Source organism: Pleurodeles waltl, chromosome 10, assembly GCF_031143425.1.
Source record: "Pleurodeles waltl isolate 20211129_DDA chromosome 10, aPleWal1.hap1.20221129, whole genome shotgun sequence".
Lineage (NCBI taxonomy): Eukaryota > Metazoa > Chordata > Amphibia > Caudata > Salamandridae > Pleurodeles > Pleurodeles waltl.
This window is the reverse complement of record NC_090449.1, coordinates 596,420,156-596,446,733: the sequence shown is the minus strand read 5'-3', so window position 1 is coordinate 596,446,733 and position 26,578 is coordinate 596,420,156. Positions and strand designations below refer to the sequence as shown.

Here is a 26,578-nt window from a genome sequence, read left to right as displayed (position 1 = left end):
TTCTCCACAACCTTCCCCACTACACTCACTACAGTTGTCTCCAGTGGGAACACCTCCTATGCAGTCACCTACGCATACAGGGATGACGCAGGATGATCCTGATGCATAGGACTTGTATGATGCACCAGTATCAGACAACAGTCCGGACTGTTACCCAACAAAGCCGTCACCTCCAGAGGACAGTACTGCATATACGCAGGTACTATCAAGGGCAGCTACGTTCCACAATGTAGCAATGCTCTCTGAGCCAATAGAGGATGATTTCCTGTTCAACACCCTGGCATCCACCCACACTTCCTACCAGAGTCTGCCAATGCTCCCGGGCATGCTCAAACATGCAAAACAGGTATTCCAGGAGCCAGTTAAAGGAAGGGCTATCATGCCTAGGGTGGAGAAAAAAAAAGCCTCCCCCCAACGGATCCTGTGTTTATAACACAGCAACTAACACCAGACTCAGTGGTTGTAGGAGAAGCAAGAAAGAGGGCACTCTCTCAATCATCAGGAGATGCTCCACCGCCTGACAAAGAGAGTAGGAAGTTTGACGCAGCGGGCAAACGAGTGGCAGCACAGGCAGCCAATCAATGGCGGATCGCAAACTCACAAGCCCTACTTGCTCGCTACGACAGGGCACACTGGGACGAGATGCAACACATTATACAACACTTGCCCCAAGAACACCAGAAACGTGCCCAACAGGTTGTGGAAGAAGGACAAGCAATATCCAACAACCAAATAAGGTCCGCATTAGACACGGCAGCTCGAACAGTCAACACTGCAGTAACCATTCGCAGGCATGCATGGTTACAAAGCTCTGGATTCAAGCCAGAAATCCAACAATCAGTGTTGAACATGCCTTTTAACCAGGAACAATTGTTTGGGCCAGAATTGGACACAGCAATTGAAAAATTAAAGAAGGACACGGACACAGCCAAAGCCATGGGGCGCGCTCTACTCCCCACAGGGCAGAGGCACATTTAGAAAGCCACAATTTAGAGGGGGGTTTCGAATGCAAACACCAGAGCCTTCCACCTCTTAAACCAAACTGTGGAACTCCCAGTGTTTTTTCCACAACCAGACTCTGTAGCTGAAAGAGCATTACATACATTAGACATAAAGAGCTCTAATGTATTACATTGATAGAACCAAGCAGTTTCGCAAAACAAAACAATTGTTTGTAGCTTTCCAAAAACCTCATGCAGGAAATCCAATATCCAAACAAGGCATTGCCAGATGGATAGTTAAATGTATTCAAACCTGTTATGTTAAAGCTAAAAGAGAACTGCCTATTACACCAAAGGCACACTCCACTAGAAAGAAAGGCATCACAATGGCCTTTCTAGGAAATATACCAATGACAGAAATCTGTAAGGGAGCCACATGGTCTACGCCTCATACATTCACTAAACATTACTGCGTGGATGTGTTAACAACACAACAAGCCACAGTAGGACAAGCCGTACTAAGAACATTATTTCAAACAACTTCATCTCCTACAGGCTAAACCACCGCTTTTGGGGAGATAACTGCTTACTAGTCTATGCACAGCATGTGTATCTGCAGCTACACATGCCATCGAACGGAAAATGTCACTTACCCAGTGTACATCTGTTCTTGGCATGAGACGCTGCAGATTCACATGCGCCCTCCCCGGGAGCCTGTAGCCGTCATAAGTTGATTAAAATTAAACTTATACATTTGTAAATTTGTAAATAACACTTTTAGTCACATCATGTACATACATACTTACTCCATTGCATGGGCACTATTACTATATACACAACTCCTACCTCACCCTTTGCGGGGAAAACAATCTAAGATGGAGTTGACGCCCATGCACAATGGAGCCGAAATGGGAGGAGTCCCTCGATCTCGTGACTCGAAAAGACTTCTTCGAAGAAAAACAACTTGTAACACTCCGAGCCCAACACTAGATGGTGGGATATGCACAGCATGTGAATCTGCAGAGTCTCATGCCACGAACAGATGTACACTGGGTCAATGACATTTTATATATATGACATCATCTGCAAAACGTTCAGAGATTTAAACCCCACATGGGGAAAAAACAAATTAGGCACTAAGGCCAGGTGGCTGTGGCATTCATCGAATTTGTTTTTCTGAACCAAGCTGCTGCTAATTTAAATGGAACAATGATGGCTTATTTTGTTTATAGATCGGAGTGGCATCAGTATTCGGCTACATAAAAATAGATTATCGTACTTGCTACATTTGATAGTTAGCATGCCGCTCTCTGTAGCTATTTTGAGAACACTTAGTAACATGGAGTTTGAACGGTTAATGAAAAATTTCCTAGCTACCGTGAAGGAAACTTTCAATTCTATTAAGGACACAGAGGCGAGGATTATGCAGTCGTTTCTTCACTTTATTAACAATAGCAGGTTTAAAGTTCAAACATGTTCAAAACCAATAAACTTCAAACCCCATGATGCCCACAGGTAACCATGACAACCCATAACCAATCCACTGTCCATAACGAGGACTATATACATAACTGACAGGCGCAGTCCTTCCTCTTCTTCAGTGAAGGAAGTTAAAGAACTCGCGACTTCAATCTCCTTTAGAATCACCTCCTACAAAACAAGAAAGAGAGCAGACACAGGAACAGACATACTTCATACACAATACTCCTGCCAGAGTGTCCAATTATGTTAATAAACAGTAAAATACATAAAGCAACATAATGCATAACAAGAGAAGCCAAAATGAGACATCAGAAAATGCATAAAATAACCAAACGTCACAGACAAGAAAAAATACCATAGACCTCTAAAGAAGGATCGCACAGAAACAACAGGTAGCTCAATCTCTGGTGGGTAATACTGTTACAGTATAAGTCAGGGATAATCCTCGCCTCCGTGTCCTTAATAGAATTGAAAGTTTCCTTCACGGTAGCCAGGAAATGTTTCATTCTATATCAGGACTGGAGGTGAGGATTATGCAAGTTCAAAGCTTTACTTCCCACCAACGAAGCAGCTTCATGGAGCGGTTTAAAATAACATTTCGAAAAAACCCACTCCGAGGACCAATCTGCTAAATTTATGATGTCCTCCAATCTCCCACAGACCATAATGGCCTTGGAAGCCATCGCACCTCTAGTGGAAACGGTTTCTTGACAGCAATCAAAAGTTGCCTCTCCCCAGGAGGCCTAATCTCCTCTGTGACCGCTTCATAAGTCTGTAAACATCTTACCACACATAACTTAGGGTGAGAATCAGAACTGGGATACAATACAAACCTGGTACCTGTTTTGGTCCGTCTGGAAACAGTGAAAGTAACCACTTCCGGGGGTGAAGACCCGGGCCGACACATCCAAAGCTCGCATGTCGGAAACACGTTTGCAAGAAACAAGGCGCAAAAGCATCGCCAATTTAGCAGAAATCTGCTTTCTGGGTAGATAACGATTCTTTGGCCAAGAGGAGAGAAAATTGAGAGCCTTGTTAACATCCCATAACCCCGAATATTGAGGTTCAGGAGGTCGGGATAAATGAGCCCCTTTCAAGAGCTTACTTACCCAGGGGTGTTCCCCCACGGGACATCATTGATGGTATTATGTCCTGCCGAAATTGCAGAACGCAAATAGTTAATAGTACAGTAACTCAGACCAGATGTCAAAAGTTCCACCAAAAAATTGACTACGAACTCAATGGGGGCCCCCACGGGATCCACCTCCCTCTCCAAACACCAACGAGCCCATCTGTTCCAGGCCGATCTATATCGCTTGTTAGTAGCTGAAGCCCACGACTGTCTGATAAGGGATGTAGCTTCCCGTGAAAGGCAGACGCTTTCCCAACGTCACCTGAAATCCTCCAAGCCATGAGATCGAGGTGACCTTGAATCACCAGAGGATGACGACGACCAAGCGGGTCCTGGAGGACTCCCGGCACACACGGAAGTCTGAAAGGAGCCATCCAAAACAACTCCAGAAGAGTGGGGAACCACGGCTGAGCTTTACAAATCGGACATATCAGGATCAGGGACGCCCGCTGGCGTCGGACCTGAGCCACCACTGTGGGGATTAACAGAAACGGGGGGGAAAGCATAGCATTGATCGTTCGACCAGTCCTGCACGAATGCATCCACTGAGCTCGCCCCCGGATCGGGCTGCCAACTGAAGTAAGTCTGAAGCTGAGCATTCCACCGGGAGGCAAACAGGTATAAGTCTGAAGTCTAGAGTTTTGTCTGTGTGTGACTTTTGTCTTTTTTGTTTTTCCATGTCCGGTGCTAATTCAGTTGTATGTTTTGTATATTATTAGGAATAAATATTTGGTGATTATGTATTTGTATTTGTCTATATGTTAGTTAATTTTTTGGGTTATTTGATGTTCTGATTATTTGTTTGAATAACCTGTGAGAGAAGAGTTTTTTGCTTTGAATTCCACAGAGCAAGGACCCCAACGATCCATCAAAGACCGAAAGATCTCCGCATCCAGACGCCAATCGCTGGAGTCCTTGAGGTAATGGGAATTCCAGTCCACCACCTGATTCTGGATCCTCGGAAGATATTCCGCTGTAACCGAAATCTGTTTCTGAAGACAGTAATGCCAGAAATCCTTTGCCAGATCCGCCAAAACCTTGGACCGAGTGCCCCCAGTCTGTTTATATACAGAAGAGTCGAGATATTGTCCATCCAAAGAAGGACACAACAGGAAATCTTGTCTCGTGTCAAAGATTGAATCGCAAACGACCCTGCAAGAAGCCCCGGGCAACTGATGTGCAGGTTCAGCTCCTCCAAAGTCCACTGACCTCCCATGGAGATCTGACCACACCTGGCTCCCCAGCCCAGTCTTCTGGCATCCGATTCTATCACCAGGTCGGGGAGAGAACCAAAAATGACCTTGCCATTCCATGCATCCATGTGGCTCAACCACCACTGCATCTCCAAACGAGCCTCCGAAGAGAGCTCCACCAGAGCTGAATAGGTATGGCCTTTCCGGAGATGAGGCTTTCAGATGTTGCAGGGCCCTGTAATGGAAGGGACCTGGAAATGTAGCCTGGATAGAAGACGACAGAAGCCCCACAATCCTGGCAATCTGCCGGAGGGAGGTCCTGCCCCTGCGGAGCACCTTGGAAATCTCCTTCTTGATCTTGGAGACCTTGTGTTCCGGACGTTTCAGCGTTGCGGACGTCGTGCCCACCACAAACCCCAAAAACGTTGTGGATTGAGACGGGCACAGAGAGGACTTCTCTGTATTGATCACGAAACCCAGGTCCTGCAACAATGCAATAGTCATGTTCGCGTAACACAACAGCTGCAACTTGGACTGGTCCATCAAAAGGATGTCGTCCGAGTAAATAATTAATCTTACACCCTGGGTCCGCAGAAACTCGACCACCGGCTTCAACAGTTTCGTGAAGCACCAAGGTGCTGACGAAAGGCCGAACGGGAGACCCGTGAACTCGTAGACCTGATTCCTCCATTGAAACTGCAGAAATCTGCGGTAAGGAGGATAAATGGGGACCGTAAGATACGCATCCTTGAGATCCAAATGGATCATCCAGTCCCCTTGACACAAAAGATCCCTGAGAAGATGAATTCCCTCCATCTTGAAATGACGTTAAACCACCCATTCGTTGAATGCCTTGAGGTTTATCACCAGACGGAAACCCTTGTCCTTCTTCTCGACCAAAAAACCCCTCGGATGGAGAGGAGCCGGGACAACAGCTCCTTTGCCCAGAAGAAGTTGGACCTCCGAATCGATCAATTGGGAGTCCTGTGCGCTGAACCGAATTGGAGGAGGGCGAACCAGTTGAACAGGGGTCCATGGAACTCTATGCAAAAGCCTGACACTGTCTCCAAAACCCAAGGGCCGGACGTAAGCCGCGTCCAATTGCTTGCGAAGAGAGCAATCCTGCCTCCTAGATCTTGAGGGGAAGAAAGGGGGGTGCACACCTGTGCTTTCTCCCTGGGAATTGGAGTTGCCTCGGTGGAAACGCGAGGAGCACCCTCAGCCAGAACCTCTGTTGGGAAAGAAGGTTCCCTGGCAGCCATCATTCCAGCCGTTATTCCGCTTGCTTTGGGCTCTGGAGGGGCCTGACTGCTGAGAACGGCCGATGGAGCGACCCCTTCCTCTTCCGGCCCGCCAAAAACCTTCCTGGAAAAGATCTTGCGCATGGAAGACTGCGCTTTATCCAAGGCGGAGAATGTGGATACAAATCTCCCAAGCTCCTTCATGAAGGGATCACCAAAGAGATTGCCCTGAGCTATCGTGCCAGCCTCAGATGTTGCCAGTTCCCCCAACTTAGGGTCGATTTTAATCAGGAGAGAACGCCGTCTCTCCGTAGAGATGGCACAATTGGCGTTGCCCAAGAGACAAACCGCCCTTTGTGCCCATCCTGCAACCAGATCCGCCTGCAAGGGTTCCCCCGAAGCCTTGGCAGAATCCGCCAATTCAATAATCTTGGTCAGAGGACCCAACACATCCAAAAGTTTATCTTGGCAAGACCACCAAGAACGATCGATCCTTTTCTTAGGGTCACGCATGTACTTTGAAAAGAAAGTGCATAGCTTAGGATCCAACATGGGCGTTGCCGCCACCTTATCTCCAAACGCCGGCCTGGGACATTCCGCCTGCAGACTGGCCCGAACCTCTTGCTCCAAAGGATGGCGGATAGCTTTAGCCACATAAGCCGCCACCTTGGGAATGGGGACCCATTCGGAGGACTGAGGATGATAGATGTCCTCTGAGTCAAACATCCTTGAAATCCGAATGCCAGCTCTAAGACAGCATGGAGATGCACTGCAGAGGAGCCTATAATAGATTTTTAGGGCAGCATTATAGTTGCAGACACGCCTTGTTTATGTTCGCTTTGCACCCTACTGTTGGCATCTTTTTTTAGAGTTGTTTAATGTCACCGCTTTAAGCACAGTAACAGTAGGCCAGCACAGCCAGAGGGTGACAGTAGAGAAGTAGCAGAGTAGTAATGCTCCCCCTCAAGAAGTGCCTTAGGAACAACAAGCAGCATGCTCACTCGCTTAAGTAGACATCACTGCAATAGGAGGACAGAGTATGAAAGACACCAGATCGAGAGGACTTTTCTCCGTTGTGGTCAGCGTTTTTAAGTGGAGAGGATTTTGGCAATGGTTATTGTCAGCAGTGGTCATCGCGGTTCGAGCTGGAGTACGTTCTGTCCGGATGTGTTTAATGAGAATAGCGTCTACGTAGTTTTGTTGCGATTTGGAATCTGCAAAGGCAGTGCAAAATTATCATGCTTCATTTTTTCCTTGTGCCATCTGGGTAGTAATTTAGGAGCTGTAAACAATGCATCTGGTATCTTCTTTCACCTAAGTCTATGTATTGCAGACCTTTTTAGCCGAGCCCGCCGTAAATTATTAGTGTAGTGGTTGTAAGACTGTGAATACAGGGAGTGCAGAATTATTAGGCAAATGAGTATTTTGACCACATCATCCTCTTTATGCATGTTGTCTTGCTCCAAGCTGTATAGGCTCGAAAGCCTACTACCAATTAAGCATATTAGGTGATGTGCATCTCTGTAATGAGAAGGGGTGTGGTCTAATGACATCAACACCCTATATCAGGTGTGCATAATTATTAGGCAACTTCCTTTCCTTTGGCAAAATGGGTCAAAAGAAGGACTTGACAGGCTCAGAAAAGTCAAAAATAGTGAGATATCTTGCAGAGGGATGCAGCACTCTTAAAATTGCAAAGCTTCTGAAGCGTGATCATCGAACAATCAAGCGTTTCATTCAAAATAGTCAACAGGGTCGCAAGAAGCGTGTGGAAAAACCAAGGCGCAAAATAACTGCCCATGAACTGAGAAAAGTCAAGCGTGCAGCTGCCACGATGCCACTTGCCACCAGTTTGGCCATATTTCAGAGCTGCAACATCACTGGAGTGCCCAAAAGCACAAGGTGTGCAATACTCAGAGACATGGCCAAGGTAAGAAAGGCTGAAAGACGACCACCACTGAACAAGACACACAAGCTGAAACGTCAAGACTGGGCCAAGAAATATCTCAAGACTGATTTTTCTAAGGTTTTATGGACTGATGAAATGAGAGTGAGTCTTGATGGGCCAGATGGATGGGCCTGTGGCTGGATTGGTAAAGGGCAGAGAGCTCCAGTCTGACTCAGACGCCAGCAAGGTGGAGGTGGAGTACTGGTTTGGGCTGGTATCATCAAAGATGAGCTTGTGGGGCCTTTTCGGGTTGAGGATGGAGTCAAGCTCAACTCCCAGTCCTACTGCCAGTTCCTGGAAGACACCTTCTTCAAGCAGTGGTACAGGAAGAAGTCTGCATCCTTCAAGAAAAACATGGTTTTCATGCAGGACAATGCTCCATCACACGCGTCCAAGTACTCCACAGCGTGGCTGGCAAGAAAGGGTATAAAAGAAGGAAATCTAATGACATGGCCTCCTTGTTCACCTGATCTGAACCCCATTGAGAACCTGTGGTCCATCATCAAATGTGAGATTTACAAGGAGGGAAAACAGTACACCTCTCTGAACAGTGTCTGGGAGGCTGTGGTTGCTGCTGCACGCAATGTTGATGGTGAACAGATCAAAACACTGACAGAATCCATGGATGGCAGGCTTTTGAGTGTCCTTGCAAAGAAAGGTGGCTATATTGGTCACTGATTTGTTTTTGTTTTGTTTTTGAATGTCAGAAATGTATATTTGTGAATGTTGAGATGTTATATTGGTTTCACTGGTAATAATAAATAATTGAAATGGGTATATATTTGTTTTTTGTTAAGTTGCCTAATAATTATGCACAGTAATAGTCACCTGCACACACAGATATCCCCCTAACATAGCTAAAACTAAAAACAAACTAAAAACTACTTCCAAAAATATTCAGCTTTGATATTAATGAGTTTTTTGGGTTCATTGAGAACATGGTTGTTGTTCAATAATAAAATTAATCCTCAAAAATACAACTTGCCTAATAATTCTGCACTCCCTGTAGATATGTTGGCCAAAAGGGGAATCGTGCTTTCATATGCTGCTTCTCTTCCATTTCCCGCCAAACTCTCCAGCAAGGACAATGAAAAGGAAGGCTATGGGGAATTCAGCGGGGACTTACATATGATTTGTATATTTCTCACCGTACATACTTTCCCCAGGAGAGAAGCAAAAAGAACACAGTATAACTTACAGAACATAGAGTATAACGAGTACTTAACCCAAACAAATGTTCTAGAGACATTTTTTTCATTTTCAAAGAATGCATAAATGAAGGACGTGCTGCTGACAATGCAGGCTCTTCGGAATGATAAAATGGGTACTAAATATCTCATTACAAAAATTTCAAATCATGCACAACTTCTAAAGCAGACCAAATGCCCTCAAACCGGGAACACATTTTGTTAAAAAAAATAATAATTGGCAATTAAGACAGCTATCAGTTTAGTCACTTTCAGATGATTTTATTTTGTTCATGTGTGGTTTCAAAATGTTTTTACACAACACAGTTCCCTGTAAATAGAACCTTAATTCAATGAAAAAATAAAAAATGCACGCAATGAGGCTGTTGCACCGGTAGCTGAAAACCTGAATGTCGTTGGATTGGCATTTTGAGGGGGGAGGTTGAATTACACTGTAAATTTTATTTCTTGAGTGTGTGATGTGCAGTATTGCCTTTCAGGGAGTTAATGACTTTCATGAACGAGGGCTAACATTTCATTTCTTTCGTAGTGTGCTCCAATTCGGTGATACAAATACCTGGCATGGTTGAACAAGCACTGACAAAACCAATTGCTCAAACCTCTAGGGCCTGTTGGGTTGGGTAGTGGTTTTTAGCGATGCTGTACAGAAATCAGATATGTTGTGCAGCATTGCTAGAACAGGATTAAAAAAAAAAAAAAGCAAGGTGGGGACTGGGTCTTTTGGAAGCAACACAGGGCATGGGTGGGGAGAAGCAACACTGAATGTTTGGATGGAGGGAAGAATCACTGGGTGCGCGTGCGAGGGGAAGCAATGCAGAGGGCACGGGCGGGGGTAGCTACAAGGACGTGGTTGAGGGTGGGAGAAAAGCAAATGGGCGATAACAGTGAGGAATGTGAGGTGAGAAATGCAAACAGATGAGACAAAAAGCAATTGTAGCAGGGGGAAGGACACAGGCTGAGAAACAAGCATAGAGAGAAATCACACGTGGATGAGTGCATCACAGAGGGGGCAAGAAGAAGCACACAGGTGAGATAGAGAAACAGAGGATAGAGAGAGGAAGAGAAGTGTACCAGGGAGATGGCTCGAAAACACATGCACTCTTCCGGTGCTTAAGACAAAAGGAAAAAAACGTTGTTTCCTAAAAGTGAGCAGTGGAGTGACACTAGTAAAAGTGACAGTGCTCCAGAAAGAGAAGGGACATTCGCAAGAAGGGCAGCATGAGCAGGTAAATGAAATTGACTGTAAAACCAATGGATGGTAAGCCAGTGTGGGTGGGTTGTAAGCCCTTTTTATGTTCTTGGTAAGCACACAGTGTGTCTTTTGCAACCCGACAGCTGAACTACCTAGTTGGCGTGACCTACAAATCTTTAGAGTATAATCGTCGTCGAAGTCGGAAAAGCATTAAAATAGAAGTGCTCTGATGCAACAGTGAATTAGATTCTTTAACTTCTGTGCACAAAACTGTGAATGTTGTGCAGTTTGACGCAAACAAGGGAGCCATCGGAAAGGCTTACAAGAAGGATGCCAAGCTGATCATGGAATACCTTGCTATCTGCGACGAATGTTACATCACCGATATGGAGACGCTACTCAATGAGAAAGGGTAAGACAAATGGCTTTGTAGGAAGATGATTTTAACGCTTGAAACTGAGGTTGGTTTAATGGGGAAATCCTGTTGCAGTCACAGGGTGTCATTCAATAACCTGATTCCTTGTGGAAATATTACCATTGATTCCCGCTTAACAAAGTACATTAACGCATCAATGTTTTTTCTAAATAAATTCCTGGGATTAGAAACCTGGTGATATGCAACAATTAACTGTTTGCAGAGGGTATGGGTGTAAGGGCACTGATTGATCGTTTACCCATCCAGTTGCCAGAGGACACAGCCAAATTGAATTCATTTGTTATATCCCTTGAAAGAATGCCAAATATTAGTGTGGTATTGGGTGAATCTTTTACCTCCTGATAAAGTTGTGAAGGTTTCTCAGAGTGCGCCTTTATCACAGATTCAGTCTGAGCACTATGGGGTTGGTCAGGGTTCCATACTATACAACGTTGAACATTTGAGTGAAATCGTCTAATTTGGATGACCCTTCAGGATCGTGGGACCACACTATTGGTACTGGTGCTTCCTGGCCCTGTTGCATTGGTACTGAACACCTAATGAGCGTAAATGTTAATGGCATAAGAAAATGAGAGCTGAGTAACAGGAGGAAATCCTTAACAACTTTGGCGCGGGACCTTCCAAACAGTTCTAAAAATGCACCATTTTAAGGTGTCACTTTCAAAGATTGTGCTGCCCTCCTAGCTATATTCTGGTCTTAGCCTTCAAATCGCACAAGCCTGTGGGCTCATGTGGCTTGCAATACCGCATTTATGGTTATAATTGCCTCCCTCAGGAGAATAACCCTCCTTTATGTCTTGAATTGTGAAGTCTTATACTGTCTTCTATAAAGACCAGGTGGTTCACCAGATCATTTCTTGCATTTTAAAAGCAGTGTCATACAAATGGAAAAAAAATTCTTCCGTTTTTAGATGGCATAGAACTGGTTTCTCCTTGGCTGAGTGGACAAAGTCTTTACATTTCCACACTTTAACCCCTTCGCTGCTAGGCCTTTTCCCCTCCTGTGCTGAGCCTTTTTCTTGGCTATTTGGAGCAGTTCACGCTTAGGCCCTCATAACTTTTTCTCCACATAAGCTACCCATGCCAAATTTGCGTCCTTTTTATCCAACATCCTAGTGATTCTAGAGGTACCCAGACTTTATGGGTTCCCCTGAAGGAGACCAAGAAATTAGCCAAAATACAACGAAAATGTCGTTTTTTTCCAAAAAATGGGAAAAAAGGGCTGCCGAAGAAGGCTTGTGTTTTGTTTTACCCTGAAAATGGCATCAACAAAGGGTGTGCAGTGCTAAAATCACTATCTTCCCAGCTTTCAGGAACAGGCAGACTTGAATTAGAAAACCCAATTTTTCAACACAATTTTAGCATTTTACTGGGACATACCCCATTTTTACTATTTTTTTTGTGCTTTCAGCCTCCTTCCAGTTAGTGACAGAAATGGGTGTGAAACCAATGCTGGATCCCGGAAAGCTAAACATTTCTGAAAAGTAGACAAAATGCTGAATTCAGCAAGGGGTCATTTGTGTAGATCCTACAAGTGTTTCCTACAGAAAATAACAGCTGAAATAAAAGAATATTGAAATTGAGGTAAAAAAACAAGCCATTTTTCTCCACGTTTTACTCTAACTTTTTCCCGCAATGTCAGATTGTTTAAAGCAATCTACCGTTACGTCTGGTGGACTCTTCTGGTTGCGGGGATATATGGGGCTTGTAGGTTCATCAAGAACCCTAGGTACCCTGAGACAATAAATGAGATGCACCTTACAATGGGTTTTCATTCTGTACCAGGTATACAGCAATTAATTTGCTGAAATATAAAAAGTGTAAAATAGGTATCAAGAAAACCTTTGTATTTCCAAAATGGCCACAAGATAAGGTGTTGAGAAGCAGTGGTTATTTGCACTTTCCTAAATTCCGGGGTGCCCTTACTAGCATGTGAATTACAGGGCATCTCAAATAGACGTCTTTTTTACAAACTGTCTTACATTTGGAAGGAAAAAATGTAGAGAAAGACAAGGGGCAATAACACTTGTTTTGCTATTCTGTGTTCCCCCAAGTCTCCTGATAAAAATGGTACCTCACATGCGTGGGTAGGCCTAAAGCTTGCGTCAGGAATCACAACATGGACACATCACATTTTCCCAAAGAAAACAGAGCTGTTTTTTTTTTTTTTAAGTGCCTAGCTGTGGATTTTGGCCTGTAGCTCAGCTGGCACCTAGGGAAAAATAGCAAACCTGCGCATTTTTGAAAACTAGACACCTAGGGGAATCCAAGATGGAGTGACTTGTGGGGCTCTGACCAGGTTCTGTTACCAAAATACTTTGCAAACCTCAAAATCTGGCCCAAAAAACACTTTTTCCTCTCATTTCGGTGACAAAGTTGTGGAATCTGAGAGGAGCCACAAATTTCCTTCCATCCATCATTCCCACAAGTCTCCTGATAAAAATGGTACCTCACTTGTGTGGGTAGGCCTTGTACCTGCGACATGAAATGCCCCAAAACACAACGTGGACAAATCACATTTTCCCAAAGAAAACAGCTGTTTTTTGTAAAGTGCCTAGCTGTGGATTTTGGCATGTAGCTCAGCCAGCACCTAGGGAAACCTAGTAAACCTGTGCATTTTTTTGAAAACTAGACACCTAGGGGAATCCAAGCTGGAGTGACTTGTGGGGCTCTGACCAGGTTCTGTTACCCAGAATCCTTTGCAAACCTGAAATTTGGCGAAAAAAACACCTTTTCCTCTCATTTCGGTGACAGAAATTTCTGGAATCTGAGAGGACCCACCAATTTCCTTCCACCCAGCGTTCCCCCAAGTCTCCCGGTAAAAATGATACTTCACTTGTGTGGGTGGCCCAGGTGCCTGCAACAGAAAAATGCCAAACACCTGTAGAGATTGAGGGGATAGCATAGCAAGTTGATAAGCACATATTTTTCTTTTATACATCTTTTAGGCTGACTCTGCTTTGGGGACCCACACAAGTGAGGTATCATTTTACTTGGGATGCTGAGGGGGACGCTGGGTGGTAGGAAATGTGTGCTGCAGCGGTGATCCTACAAAGAAAAGTGAGGAAAATATGCCTTGTTACGCACATTTTTAGGTTTGCAGAGGAGTCTTGGTAAGAAAATTTTGGGGGATCCAGGCAAGCCACACCTACTTGGACTCCTTGTGGTGTCTATTTTTAACACATGTCTGGGTTTGGTAGGTTTCCCTAGATGAAGGCCGCACCCAGGACCAAAAACATAGGTGGTCCCCCCACCCCACAAACACAGGTAGTTTTGCAATCTATCATTTTGATGTCTCCACATACTTATGTAATTTTCCTAACACTAAAATTGTGAAAAGAAATGCACTTAGATTATGTTAAAAAGACCCCTCACACACCAACCAGGTAGGTGGCATGCTTCATCATCGGGGTGTGCTGCGACACCTGATTACAGCAGAGCAGGTTTTGTCATTTTTACCACACATACTGGTTGGATTTGGCACGAGGGTGAATGATGGTTCTGTAGATCAAATTTTATTAACAAGAGATTTCACAAAAATGAAATGCATTGTTAATAACTGAAAGGCCAAAAAACTGAACCAATGACTCACAGCTCATGAGCAGTAAAGCCACGACAAGGCACCAACCGCTTTACAGTCCATTCACACACCTTTGAAAATATGAAATGCACAAGACCATTCACGCCGCCAGCCTTGGACCCAGCAAATTACAACACTCTCATCGACAGACAGCGCACTCAAGGGCCCATCACTTTCATATGCCCACATGCCTGATACAGCAATCACACCAGCTGATGGGAGTGTGTGGACTAGCGTTTGCCTGGCAGTGTGCTGCAGTAGCCAACAGCAAGTCCATATTTACACCGCCAGCCAAGTGCCATTCCACAGACAATGGCATCACTTTTATTTTTTTTCAAACAAAGAAACCACTAACTAATTAGAAATAATGACAAAACTACAAACACAAAAGCTCTAACTAAGTACATGACAGAAATGCCAACCATAAAACTGAACACATGAAAATGTAAAACGGGCAGTTTACACTCATGGTAGTTCCCAGTAATTCTTCTGGGTGTGGTAATTCCTGAAACAGCCACCCACACACAGCCCAGGCTTTTAAAGACAACCTTGGCAGTACATTCGAGTCTCCCTCCGGATACCCCTTCGAGCACAGACTCTACATTTCTTAGCTAGAAAGTCTTTTTTGGGCGTGGGAGTAATGTGCTCAGCAAAGTGGCGATCTTTCAATCTAGCCACATTCTGCACCACTGCTTCTCTAGGAACTCTTGACTGTTCCACCACAATAAGGCTCCCTATCACTTACTCCTGAAATTTCACAAATGTCATCTTTGACTCTGGAGGCCTATCCTTGAACACAATAAAAGCATTACAAATTGCCAAGTGGAACATATGAATTGCTAACTTCTTATATCAAACATCAAACATAAGACTTACGAATAGCAGTATAAGGTTCCAACCTCTGATCAACTCTATCTACACCTCCCATGTGCTTATTATAATCTAAAATGCACACAGGTTTGCGCACTTAAGCAGCCTGACCCCAAACAGTCAGGGGGAAGTACTCTCATCATGGATGGTACTTAGCATGTAGACATCCCCCCTGTCTGAAAATGTCAAAGCTAGCAGCTCATCATTCCGCAAGGCACTACACTGTCCCCTCTCTAAAGTTTTTTTTACAGACAAGCTCCCTTCGATAGCTTTACCGGTTACAACGAATTGTGCCACAAGGAACAGTGTCCACTCTAAATAATTCCTTGAACAACTGCTCTCCAGTGTAGAAGTTATCTACATACAAATGGTGACCTTTGTTAAACAGTCGTCTACCAAGTTCCCACCCAATTTTCTCAGTAACTCCAAAAGTGGGAGGACAACCACAGGGGTCAATACTGGAATCACTACCAGTGTAGACCCGGAAATTATACACATATCCTGTACTACTTTCAGACAGCATATACAATTTAATTCCATATCGTACCCTCTTGCTAGGAATGTACTACCTAAAAACCAAACGACCTTTGAAGAGGACCAAAGACTCGTCCACAGCTATTTCTTTGCCTGGAACATAGACATCTGGAAACCGATCTACAAAATGATCAAGGACAGGCCTATTCTTAAAAAGACGGTCAGAATCAGGGTGATCTTGTGGCAAGGCTAAAGCATTGTCAACAAAATGCTGCATCCTAAGAAGAAGCAAATACAGTTTATGACTCATGGTTGCAGGAAATTTAGCCGTTGCCATCAAGGGAGTAGTGGACCAATAAGAAGCCAGTGACGGCTTCCTTATCAACCCCATCAAAAGAGTCAAACCCAAAAACCTTTTAATCTCTTCCAAATTTGTGGGAATTCACTGTGTAGTTCTAGAGTGTGGCCTAAGTCTGGCAGCTTTGTCACTCAAATACTGCTCCGCATACAAATTAGTCTGCTCAAAAATCTCTTCCAAAAACACATCATCCATAAATAACTCAAAAAAATTGACAGGCAAAACGTTCTCTGTACACCCTGCGAGACCAGTAAAAGCAGGCAACTCTGGCTGCTCCATGTTCGGGGAAACCCAGAGTTCAGGTCTTCCAACAGGAAAAATTTCAGCCCCAGGTTGCTGCACTAATGGCACATCAGTACTCTCCCCTAAAACAGGCCCTTCATCTGCACTGAGAGTGACTTCCTCATCAGAAGATTCCTCTCCGATAGAAACTTAACTGCCTGAATCTCTCACTTCCTCCTCTGCCTCAGATGCAGAGTCCGTCTCATAATCATGATCAGACAATGACTCAAAAAGCATACCAACAACCTGCTGAGCGGTCATCCTGCTGCAGCTAGCCATGATCCTTCCTACGAAAAGTAACTGGACAAATGCACCACCAACAACCAGCACTGTGCAAGATAAGTAATAAACAAAGTGTGGCTTTATACAAAGAATTATGTACTGAAAAACACTACTGCTCACTTGCCAGAAAAACCTACTCAACAGCAACTAATCTGCACAGACACAGCAATCACCAACGATATCCCACTAAAAAGAAAGAAAGAAAAGCAAATTAGAAATAAGACAACACAAATATCATTGTGCTCAAATCTAAGGACAATTTCACACACAATCCTGCATTTAGTACACCACCTACAGACATGTTGTTCATGTATGGCAACAATACTCCTTTGGAGTAAATTGTTTTTACTTACCTAAAACATGCAACTATGCAAACCGCAGGTCAACCACCACCAAAACCGCAAGGAGCCACAGCAAAGAAAGCAAAAGCTTTGAACTAGAACAAAAAGGAGGAAAAAAAAACATATCACAAATCCAAATACTTCGCCAGTTGACACACACCCCACCATCAAACATTTAGAAATTGGTACCTAAGTGGATTCTGCCCCCCCCCCCCTCCCAATAGGGACAGATGGCCCTACTTAAAAATAGGCCTATCAGCCTCAAGGGGGGCAGAAAATACCTTTAGTGGTGTGCCCCCATGGGGAGCGACCCTTGCCCAAGGGGCCACCCCCAAACAAAAACACAAACACACACTCACACACTCTCACTCACACACACTCCCTGGTGCCTAAGTGGCTTCTGCCCCCATTTGGGGAAATGGGCCTAAAAGAAATAGGCAACAGTTCTATGCCCCCCCCCCCCCCCCACAAAAATACACAAATAAAAAATATCTTTGGCGTTCCAGTGGTTTCTGCCCCCATTCGGGGCAGATCAGCCCAAAAATAGTAGGCCGCTCTGCCCCCAAGGGGGGGCAGAAATGCCCATAAATAATATGCCCCCCCAAGGCTGCCCCCCCCCCCCCCAAAAAAAAAATCCAATAAACACACACACACACATTATCCATGGTGCCTAAGTGGCTAATGTCCCCCTTGGGGGCAGATGGGCCTACAAAAAAATAGGCCGAACTGCCCCTAAGGGGGGCAGAAATGGCTAACAGTTCTATGCCCCCCTGGGTGGGGGGGGGGGCGACCCTTGCCCAAGTGGGCACCCCCCACAGAAATAAACAAATAAAAAACATCCCTGGCGTTCCAGTGGTTTCTGCCCCCTTTGGTGGCAGATCAGCCTAAAACTAATAGGCCGATCTGCTCCCAAGGGGGGCAGAAATGGGCCTAAAATATATGCGCCCCAAAGGGGTGGGCCCCTTGCCTCAGGGGCCGCTCCCCGACACAAAGCACAGAAAAAAACAAATCCCTGGTGTCTAGTGGGCATTCCTGCTGCCCGATGCGATCGAGCAGCAGGAATTCTCAAAGAGACATCAGGGGAAAGGAAAACCCTTTCCTTTCCCCTGATGCCTCTTTGTCTGAACCCCTTGCCAGAGGAGAAACTCACCTCTCTCTCTGTGAACGCGCTGGAAGCAAATGTCTTCCCACGTGCCCGGCACCTTCTAATGTCAGCGCATGATCGCTCGCTGACCTCATTGGGGGGGGGGGGGGGAGTGGAAGGTGATGGGCTTCTCCTTCCATCCCTGCCTTGGGAAGGTGGAAGGGAAGTCCACGGAGGGAGCGCTAGCGCTCCCTCCGAGCTCATGTGCGATGACGTAATGGTTACGTCCTCTGCACAGGAGCACTGTGTCGGCGGAGGTAACAATTATGTCCCCGGCACAGAAGGGGTTAATTTTATCCCAAAGGATCAAGCGCTGTTAGTTTATGTGACCATTATTCGTTATCTGTGATGGACCTGCTCCAAGCAATAAGGCAACAAAATCTGCTATGGTGAGGTGAATAGGCTCCTGATTATCAGTTGTATGACATTAGGGGAGTTTAGGTTTCACCAAAGCAAATGCAGCATCCGAAACCTTTCAGTGACCTGTTTCTGTTAAAAGCATTTTAGAGCAGTAGCATGTCCTACTCTTTATCTTTTTAGTAAAGAAAAAAGTTGAGAAATCATTAGCAATGCTTATTTGTAGCGTAGATGGAATGGTATTCAAAGAACCACAGTGCAGGCCTTCTCAGTTTTATCTAGGCCAAGACAGTTTTTTTTTTGTTTTCCTACAAATGATCTGAACAAATTGCTTTAAAGGAAAATGAGTTACGTAAAGGCAGTAATTGTGAGCGGTGGTTGTGTTTGGGTAAGAGTGAGGTTGTTTGAAGAGACTTGGTCTTAAAGATTGAAGGCTTTATAGACCACCACATCTTGTATTGCTGATTAAGTGCCTTGAGTTGCATCACGATTGCTGGAAACCTCTAGAATAAATTCAGTTTTACTTCTGTTTGTCAGTTTTATTTATATATACATATATTTTTGCAGGGAATTTACTATTGAAACTGAAGGGAAAACATTCAGTATGACTAAAGATATGGTCGGTGTGAAGAGGTTTCAGAAAACATTGCATGGTAAGCATTTCTTTTACAAAGCAGCAAAACCACAAGCACGTGCCTTAGGTTATCTTCCTTAAGAGAAAATTGCTCTCCATGTTATAGCGTTCGAAGGCTGTTTAAATATCCTTACATATAACATTTCACCTTAAGGAAGAGAGAATCAGGGTAAATGTTGACCAGCTATGCCTTCTAGAGACAAAACAGTTTTGTGTTACAGACATGAAGTGCTGATATGTTTTGAAAACTCAAATAAAAAATATTTTTCCGTGTAACTGTATGCACTACTAACTACTTGAGATTTCGAGGAACAGCTGAAGAGTGCATCAAAATGATGGCTACTGCTCATGCGTCCCAGTTTTCTCCCACTCCTCACCTTAGGCTACCCAGCTAACTAGTTAAAAGACCACAAATAGCTTTTGCATGCTGCATATTCAGAGCTTTCGATGCCTCCTCCATCCACCAGGTGGCCCCACTCCAATTTTCTACTTTCGAGCAGATCATTGTGTTCTTGAACTTTGGGCCAAAGGTTCTAGCATTCTTGTTGTAAATTACAGACTGACTTTTTGCTACTGGTATTTTATTTTGCAAACTGACCGTCATACTAATAACACAAGTAAAGAGTTGCAGGGGCCCTGCCTAATTAATAATTATTAGGCAGGTCACAAGGGCAACCGCTGTGATTGTGTATGACCACAGGGATTGTGGCCTTCAAGAGGCAGCAGACCACCATCTCTGTGATTGCATTAATGCATTATTATTTTTTTTAAGCAGTGCAAATGCCTTATAGGAACCAGGGCTGCTTAAAAAAATAAAAAAAAATTATGGAAAACTTCGGAGAGAGCAGGCAGGCAGTGGTCCACTGGACCACTAGCTGTTCCCCTGAAGTGCCACCGTGTTTCTTAATGGGGAATTTGTACAAATCTGACCCAACTTGGGAGTCTCTAACTGATCAGTGTTGGGCAAACGAAATTAAGAGAGTAAACCATTGGTACATAGGTTACTAAATCACAATTTGGAAGGAATGTTCCTAACAAAAATCATTTCTGAACTCTAATATGGGATTAGTACATGTGTAAAAGATTTTTGCATACCTAAATCCTGTATTTTATCAAATTGGAGGGCTTGCGACTGCACAAAACCCTTGTATCTTGGGCCAAGAGTTCTGTTGTGCTCAGCGATTCAGTACCACAGCCCTGCATTTTCTGTTGTATCCCTTACTATTTTCTTTTATGGTCTCCTTGATTGGTTTCAGCAATCAGTGCTTTAAGGCTCAGCATTAAGCCTTGTTTGAAGAATCACACACAGTTTCTGTACTCAACCCATTTTTCTTCTCCATGACACAACCTAGTGCATGCCTGCACTTTGTGGCCATTGAGATTAATTTTCGAAGAACTACCTTTCATGCATGCAGAGCTATGAAGACCCCAAACCACAGAAGCTGTTCGCTCTAATTTGTCTGTTTCCAGGCCAGAGTAAAAAGGTAGAAATGGGGGTTAGGTAGTGGTACTATCCACATAATCTTTAAGTGGACAAGCAACACTCACTTACCAGTGTGCCTTACTTTCCCACATGGAGATTTCCCTTACTGGTGAAAACCAAAACATTTTTTTATTAATCTATCTGTGAATGGAAATGCTGGTGATACAGCCATCTTTTCCTTGTGAAAGGTTGTGTTCTAGCCAGATCCAGTTTTCAGGGTCCAGGGAACCAATGAGATAGTTGGCCTTCAGATTGAAAATCCTCACTTATTCCTAAAACTACTTTGAACATTCAAGGTCAAGACCAATTTCCTTTCTGAGTTATGGGGTTGCAGCCAGCTTTTTACCATGGGATCGAGCCAATCTCTTCTTCTGGACATGATGGCATGAGCGTGCTCGTTGAGAGCTCGAGCACTTCTTGCTTCATTGTCATTTGGTTGGCCAAACCTTTGCCTGCTATCTAGAGTATTGCACTATACACTCAAGCTAGCTTCCTCATTTGGTACTCTTTCCGATCTGTCAAATCCTGAAGGGGAGATCTCCGTGATCATGTCCTCATTTTGCAAGAAGTAGTGAAAAATGAGCAAGATCCTTCTTGTATTAAGATGCTAAGTAGGGCAGCTTTAATCGGTCTGATACCTCATTATATTTAGCGGGCACACAGGTGCTAAAGAATGGAAAAACTGGAAGCCCGAGATGCTGGCAGCAGCTGTCACAGATTTAGTATGTAACCACAGCATTTCTCTATTTCGCTAGATCCTAAGAGTGAGATCAATGTTCTTATGGCCTTCTTTGACAGGCAGTAGTTCTGCAGTATTTCATCAGCACCTGGTTCTGCCTGCATTGGACCCATTTTGGAGTGGGATATCATTTATACATACTCTGTCTGGTAAGGTTGGCACGACATACAATTTGCACTACTCAGAGCACGTAGGTATGACCCAAACCAGCAATGAGCCCGATTTGGTATTTCATTTTCAGATTCATCCCTAAGCTGAAGACCAGGGATTCTGTTTCTGCTCATTTCCACAGGGCATGGAAAGGCTGTGGTTCTTTTTCAGCTCACCCCAGCGCTAGCGCGTATATCTACACTGACAGTCAAGCGATAAGAGTGCTTCATCATGGCACCAGTGGTCTTGGTACCTATACCCATATATGCACATAATCTGGGTCCATTGTCTGGCAACTCACACCTACTCAATCCACGCCATCCGCTAATCTGCCAGCATGCAAAAAGTTGAGGCATGCAAAAAAAATCCATACATTGATGATGCTGGTACAGCTAATTGTGAATTGCCTCAAGTACTTTCATTCCTGACAGGAGCACTTCAGGACCTGTCTCAGACCCAAGCTCATTCCTTGGACAATGAGGGCATCTATCAAAGCTTCGAGGCCTAGGTCCTCAAGCAACAGTGCTGCCTCCTTTAGTAAGGTTTGTGTAGTTTTGCTAACAAATTGCACACATAGCCAACCTCTGTGAGTTCACTCATCTTAAGTAATGAGCAACCTGTGCCCTTTTATTAAGCAAATAACATTTTTTGGGTTTGTGCCTACATGTAAAGCACATGTTTCTTTGCACATTGTATTGCACATGAGCAGTTTCACTTCTGTAGCATGGAAAATTGGCCATGATTCATGTGCGGTTTGTGGCTCAGGGTTCAAGGCACCCCACCCTATCACAGAGCAGGTTGAATCTAGTCCCACGCTTCTTTGCCCCCTGAATCTCCCCAGTGACGAGGGTCAGTAACGTTTGGCACAATGACATCCCTGCTCGAAGAGACAGGCAAGAGGGCTGATTGCTAGACAACAGTGAAGAAATTCTAGAGATAAACGTCTTGAGAAACTTCTCTGTTCTGGATGCGAAGGAATGTCTTGGATTTAAAGTGTATATAGTTTCAGAAAGACAGTATCCAGTCTGAACGAGCTGTTCATAAAAGCAGAAAGCTACGGCAGAGCAGGCCTCACGCATAGAATACTTTGCGGTTTGGTTCATTTGGTACCGGTATACAGAGGTAATTTTTGTCTCACTGTTTACTTTTGCAGGTCAGAGGCACCCTCAATGCCTCTTTTCTCACTTACAAGATCTTTATTAGTGGACAGAGCCAGGACATTACATTTAGAAGCTTAGTGCATTAAAAAAGACAACTTCATTGATCTTTGCGCATACTGCTTGTTTGCAGTTGGTGGGGCATTTTCATCCTTCCCAGGAATCAATGCTCATTGAGGTCAACGGATCTTTGGACCCTGCATAGGATGTGGTAGAACCATAAAACAAAATGTATTTACAAACCAGTTAGCTTACACAGTATGACTAATGTGGCCATACAAGGAAAACTCCAGTCAGAAATAAAGTTAAGGTATATATTATAAACTTAAGCTCAGACTCATATAGACAATTTGTAAGGCAAAGTTCTAAAAATACAGAATCACCAAGGGTTGACCAAGGCAACAAAACAAGTTTAGGCGAGCTAACATTAGTTGAACTAAGCACTCCACAAAAACAATGCAAAACATCAGTAAGATAATTTGATAGACTGAAAATATATGTTGCTCACTTTTAATGAGCATCAAGGCAGTTCAGATCATCAAAGTTCAATATGGTTGGGCACAGGGAAACCGTACAGTTAGCCAACCCGGGGAAAACGTGTGAGGTGGAACACATGCGGGCAAAAGACAAAAAGAAAAACAGGACAAAACAATTTGGAAAACGGTAATCTCGGGCAACAAGTTACTAACTAGAGTGGGCAAAAGGTTAGGTATAAAGGGAAAGCTTCAGTATATCAGAAGCTTTGTCAATAGACTTCTGTGAGGGTTAGGAAGAAACTCTAAGGCTCTGCAAGGCATTTCAAATGGGCAAAAGGCAGAGACAAGGATCCTTCTCCAAGGGCTCAGCATTCTCGGTACAGGACAAAAGGGTTTCAGTTTGTTATCTTCAGGAATCTTTGGATCTCTGCGGAGAACCTGACCTGCTGGACATTGACATAATCAAAGTTCATACAGCAATCTGATTCGTCAGGACAGTAGTTCGTTTGATGTTGGAGTATCATCCAGTAGTAATCGATCATACGACTCCAAGTTGAAACATCCTCAGGTTTTCCCAAGTCTGTCACGAGAACAGCGTCCATCTGTGTAGCTCCTCACGAGATTGAAACAAATGTTTAAATTGCTAGTCCAGGATGTTCCACATCCAAGGTCGAATTCTTACACTTCTCTATGTGTGCAACAATAGACATATATTACCAAACTAGTTTTCTCATGGGAACAAATTCTGAAAGAAAGGAACACCTTGGCAAGATGACTTGACATTTTCTACAAGGTCACTTAATACAGGACCTAGCAGACCTCACTTAGGCTTATGCAAGTGAGGTACTACAGCACATTAACACATTCAAACAAAACACGTTTTAATATGTAAACGATGAATTCTGCATTAATAATTCTTCTGTTAATATATTTCAGTCAGTATAACAGAGAACTGTATTTCTCTATTTTTGCACGCATATATAAAGCATTAATCATTAAAAAATCAATATTGTTTCAAAACAGACTATAAATTCAGAGCCTAAATTATAACATATTATCAGGTTAATACTTCAAATGTTTAATTAAGCCAGCCATGTTGCTAACATTTGTCTAAATGAGGGCACATTTAAAAAAGGCTTCTCAGTGTATCATTCTACATTCAAACCATTAGTACTATGATTAGCATAATGCATAGATTGTTACTTATACATGATCACTATGACATAAGGGACAGCACTAAAGATTCTGCTGCATCAGTCCCCCTCTAATGGCAAATCAAGACTTTACAAAATATTCCTGCTTTTACTTTCAGCTCAAACTTTCAGAGGCTTATTCAGGTAAGGTCTTCTGAAGTCATTTAACTGTTAAATATGCCTTGCCTAGACTCAATTTCAATCTCCACCTTTCTCTGCTTGCTCTTGGCTTTTCTCTCTTTCAGTTTCATGAATAATTTGTAAACACCAACTGCAAAAAGGGCACACAAAGCCATAACCAATAGGGGTCTCGATATGTTTCCCACAATTAAAATACTCTCCCTGGATTTCTAAACCAGTTTCCAATCGCTGAAAACCACTACCTATTTCTTCCCATGCACCTGTCTATTAACTTTTACAAGTACTTTTTCAAGTCAGTCCTGTTTGCAATGTATTTTCTTATCTCCTTACTAGTGTCAGGTATGTAAGTGCAACACTGTTTGGCATGTAACATCTTGCAAACTCTGCCTTCTGTTGCAAGAAGAATGTCTAATGCAAGGCAATTTTTTAAAACCATTGACCATATGTCAACTGGTTCTGTGTCCATTGCCAATGTGGCACCTGCAGTGTCTGTAGATAACCCATCTACTATTGTTGACATCTTCCTAATCTTGAGATGAAGATCACACCAACTGATGAAGTTATTACACCAAAAATATCCCCTGCAGTCTCTGAAGCACTAGCTCCTCCTTTGACTCTGGTATTTGATTTCTCATTCCAGACTGAATCCTTAAAATGGTACACATGAAACCTCCCACTGTGTCAGTGTTTTTCGTCTTTGTAATATTGCTTGAATGTTTCATGATGGGAACAATTGAAAACACTAGGACTTAACTTGAATAAAAGTATTGCTAATACTCCTGCTGATACAATAGTGTTAGTGACAAACTACAGGAAATTCCATTGGCTAGAGGTAAACTATGGTATGTGATTCCCCTGTGCATATGTAGCAATGTCTAGCTTCCATGATATCTAAATACTCACATAAGTCTATAATAGGCATTTGCAGATAAATCACCTATAGAACCAACATTGTGTAAGTATTTCTCATCATTGTACAGGGGATTCTGATCTGCAGTGGGATTTGCTAAATTCAGGGCACTTCTGGATGTAACTTTCTCTGAATCACTTGCTTTGGGCAAACTCAATCCAGTGAACAATGATATAATCATAACTGCCACTACCACTAAACCTATACATATACATTTAGATTGCCTACTTCTATTTCCACTCCATGAGGTCTCTAATTTAGAGAAAAAGCAGAAGTTCAGAAAAAAATCAAAAGTGCAAAGCAGCTTCAATGTATCACTGTCTCTTTTCAGTCCTTTTTATTTGTGATCAAGCAAGAATCAAAAATAGTATTTTCAAGAATTTAGTTATTCACAAGACGTTCACTGATCTCAGCAATAGTTGGAGGCACTTGTACAGCTGGCACTGAATGCTCTTTAGGCAAATTATCTCCTGGTACAGCTCTTTTATCTACAGCAACTGGTCCTTCGGCATCTGAGCTCACATGAGTCAACTGATTCTATCTCGACCCTTCTGTAACATCCAGTGTTGTTGACTCGCTCAGTCCCCTATCAGACTGTACTTGTGCTGTTCAGCCATTTGTCAATTGACTAACCTCGTCCCTCTCGCTCACTGTAGCTGACCTTTCTGGAACAGGTGCTGTATTATCTAGGGGACCTGGAACTTTACAAGTGTGTGGCTAGCGTGTACCCAGTTGGGGAGACCAGCCCACTTGATAGCTGTAGTGGTTACCAAAACCATTTGATGAGGGCATCTCCAACATGGTTCCAAGCATGTTTTCCTTACATGCTTTTTTTTTTTTTTTTTTTTACCATGACCCAGTCGCCGGAAAATAGGTCATGGGAAAGCTGCAGCTTATCCAACCTTACGAGACAAAGAATGAACCATGCCAGCGAGTCCTTTGCAACAATCCAGCACCGAGTCATTTATAATGTTTACAAGCGTATTCAGATGCACTGTTGGCAATCTCATGGCCCTCCCCATGATAATCCCCTGAGGGATAACCAAGTCTTTCTGTCTGGTGTTCTGCGTCGACTCATCAAGACAAGAGGCAATGGGTCTGGCCGTTTCAAAGTGGTGGATGCACATACTTTCGCTAATCTGTACTTTAGGGTACCGTTAATTTGTTTAACAAGTCCAGAAGCTTCAGGTCTGTAGGTGCAATGTAATCTTTGTTCAACTTGCAACGCTGCATA

At 43.6% G+C, this 26,578-nt stretch overlaps 1 protein-coding gene across 2 annotated transcripts in view; it reads left to right on the top strand.

Moving 5' to 3' along the window:
- The window catches only part of GARS1 (glycyl-tRNA synthetase 1), a 156,652-nt gene that overhangs the window by 88,576 nt on the left and 41,498 nt on the right, over positions 1 to 26,578 (top strand). Inside the window, exons 12-13 of one of the 2 annotated variants that reach the window (XM_069211052.1) lie at positions 10,609 to 10,749; positions 19,029 to 19,114. In XM_069211052.1, coding sequence (XP_069067153.1) covers positions 10,609 to 10,749; positions 19,029 to 19,114 — 227 coding nt within the window. Of the gene's footprint in view, positions 1 to 10,604; positions 10,750 to 19,028; positions 19,115 to 26,578 lie in introns of both variants that reach the window. The other variant, XM_069211051.1, reaches the window with a different exon arrangement.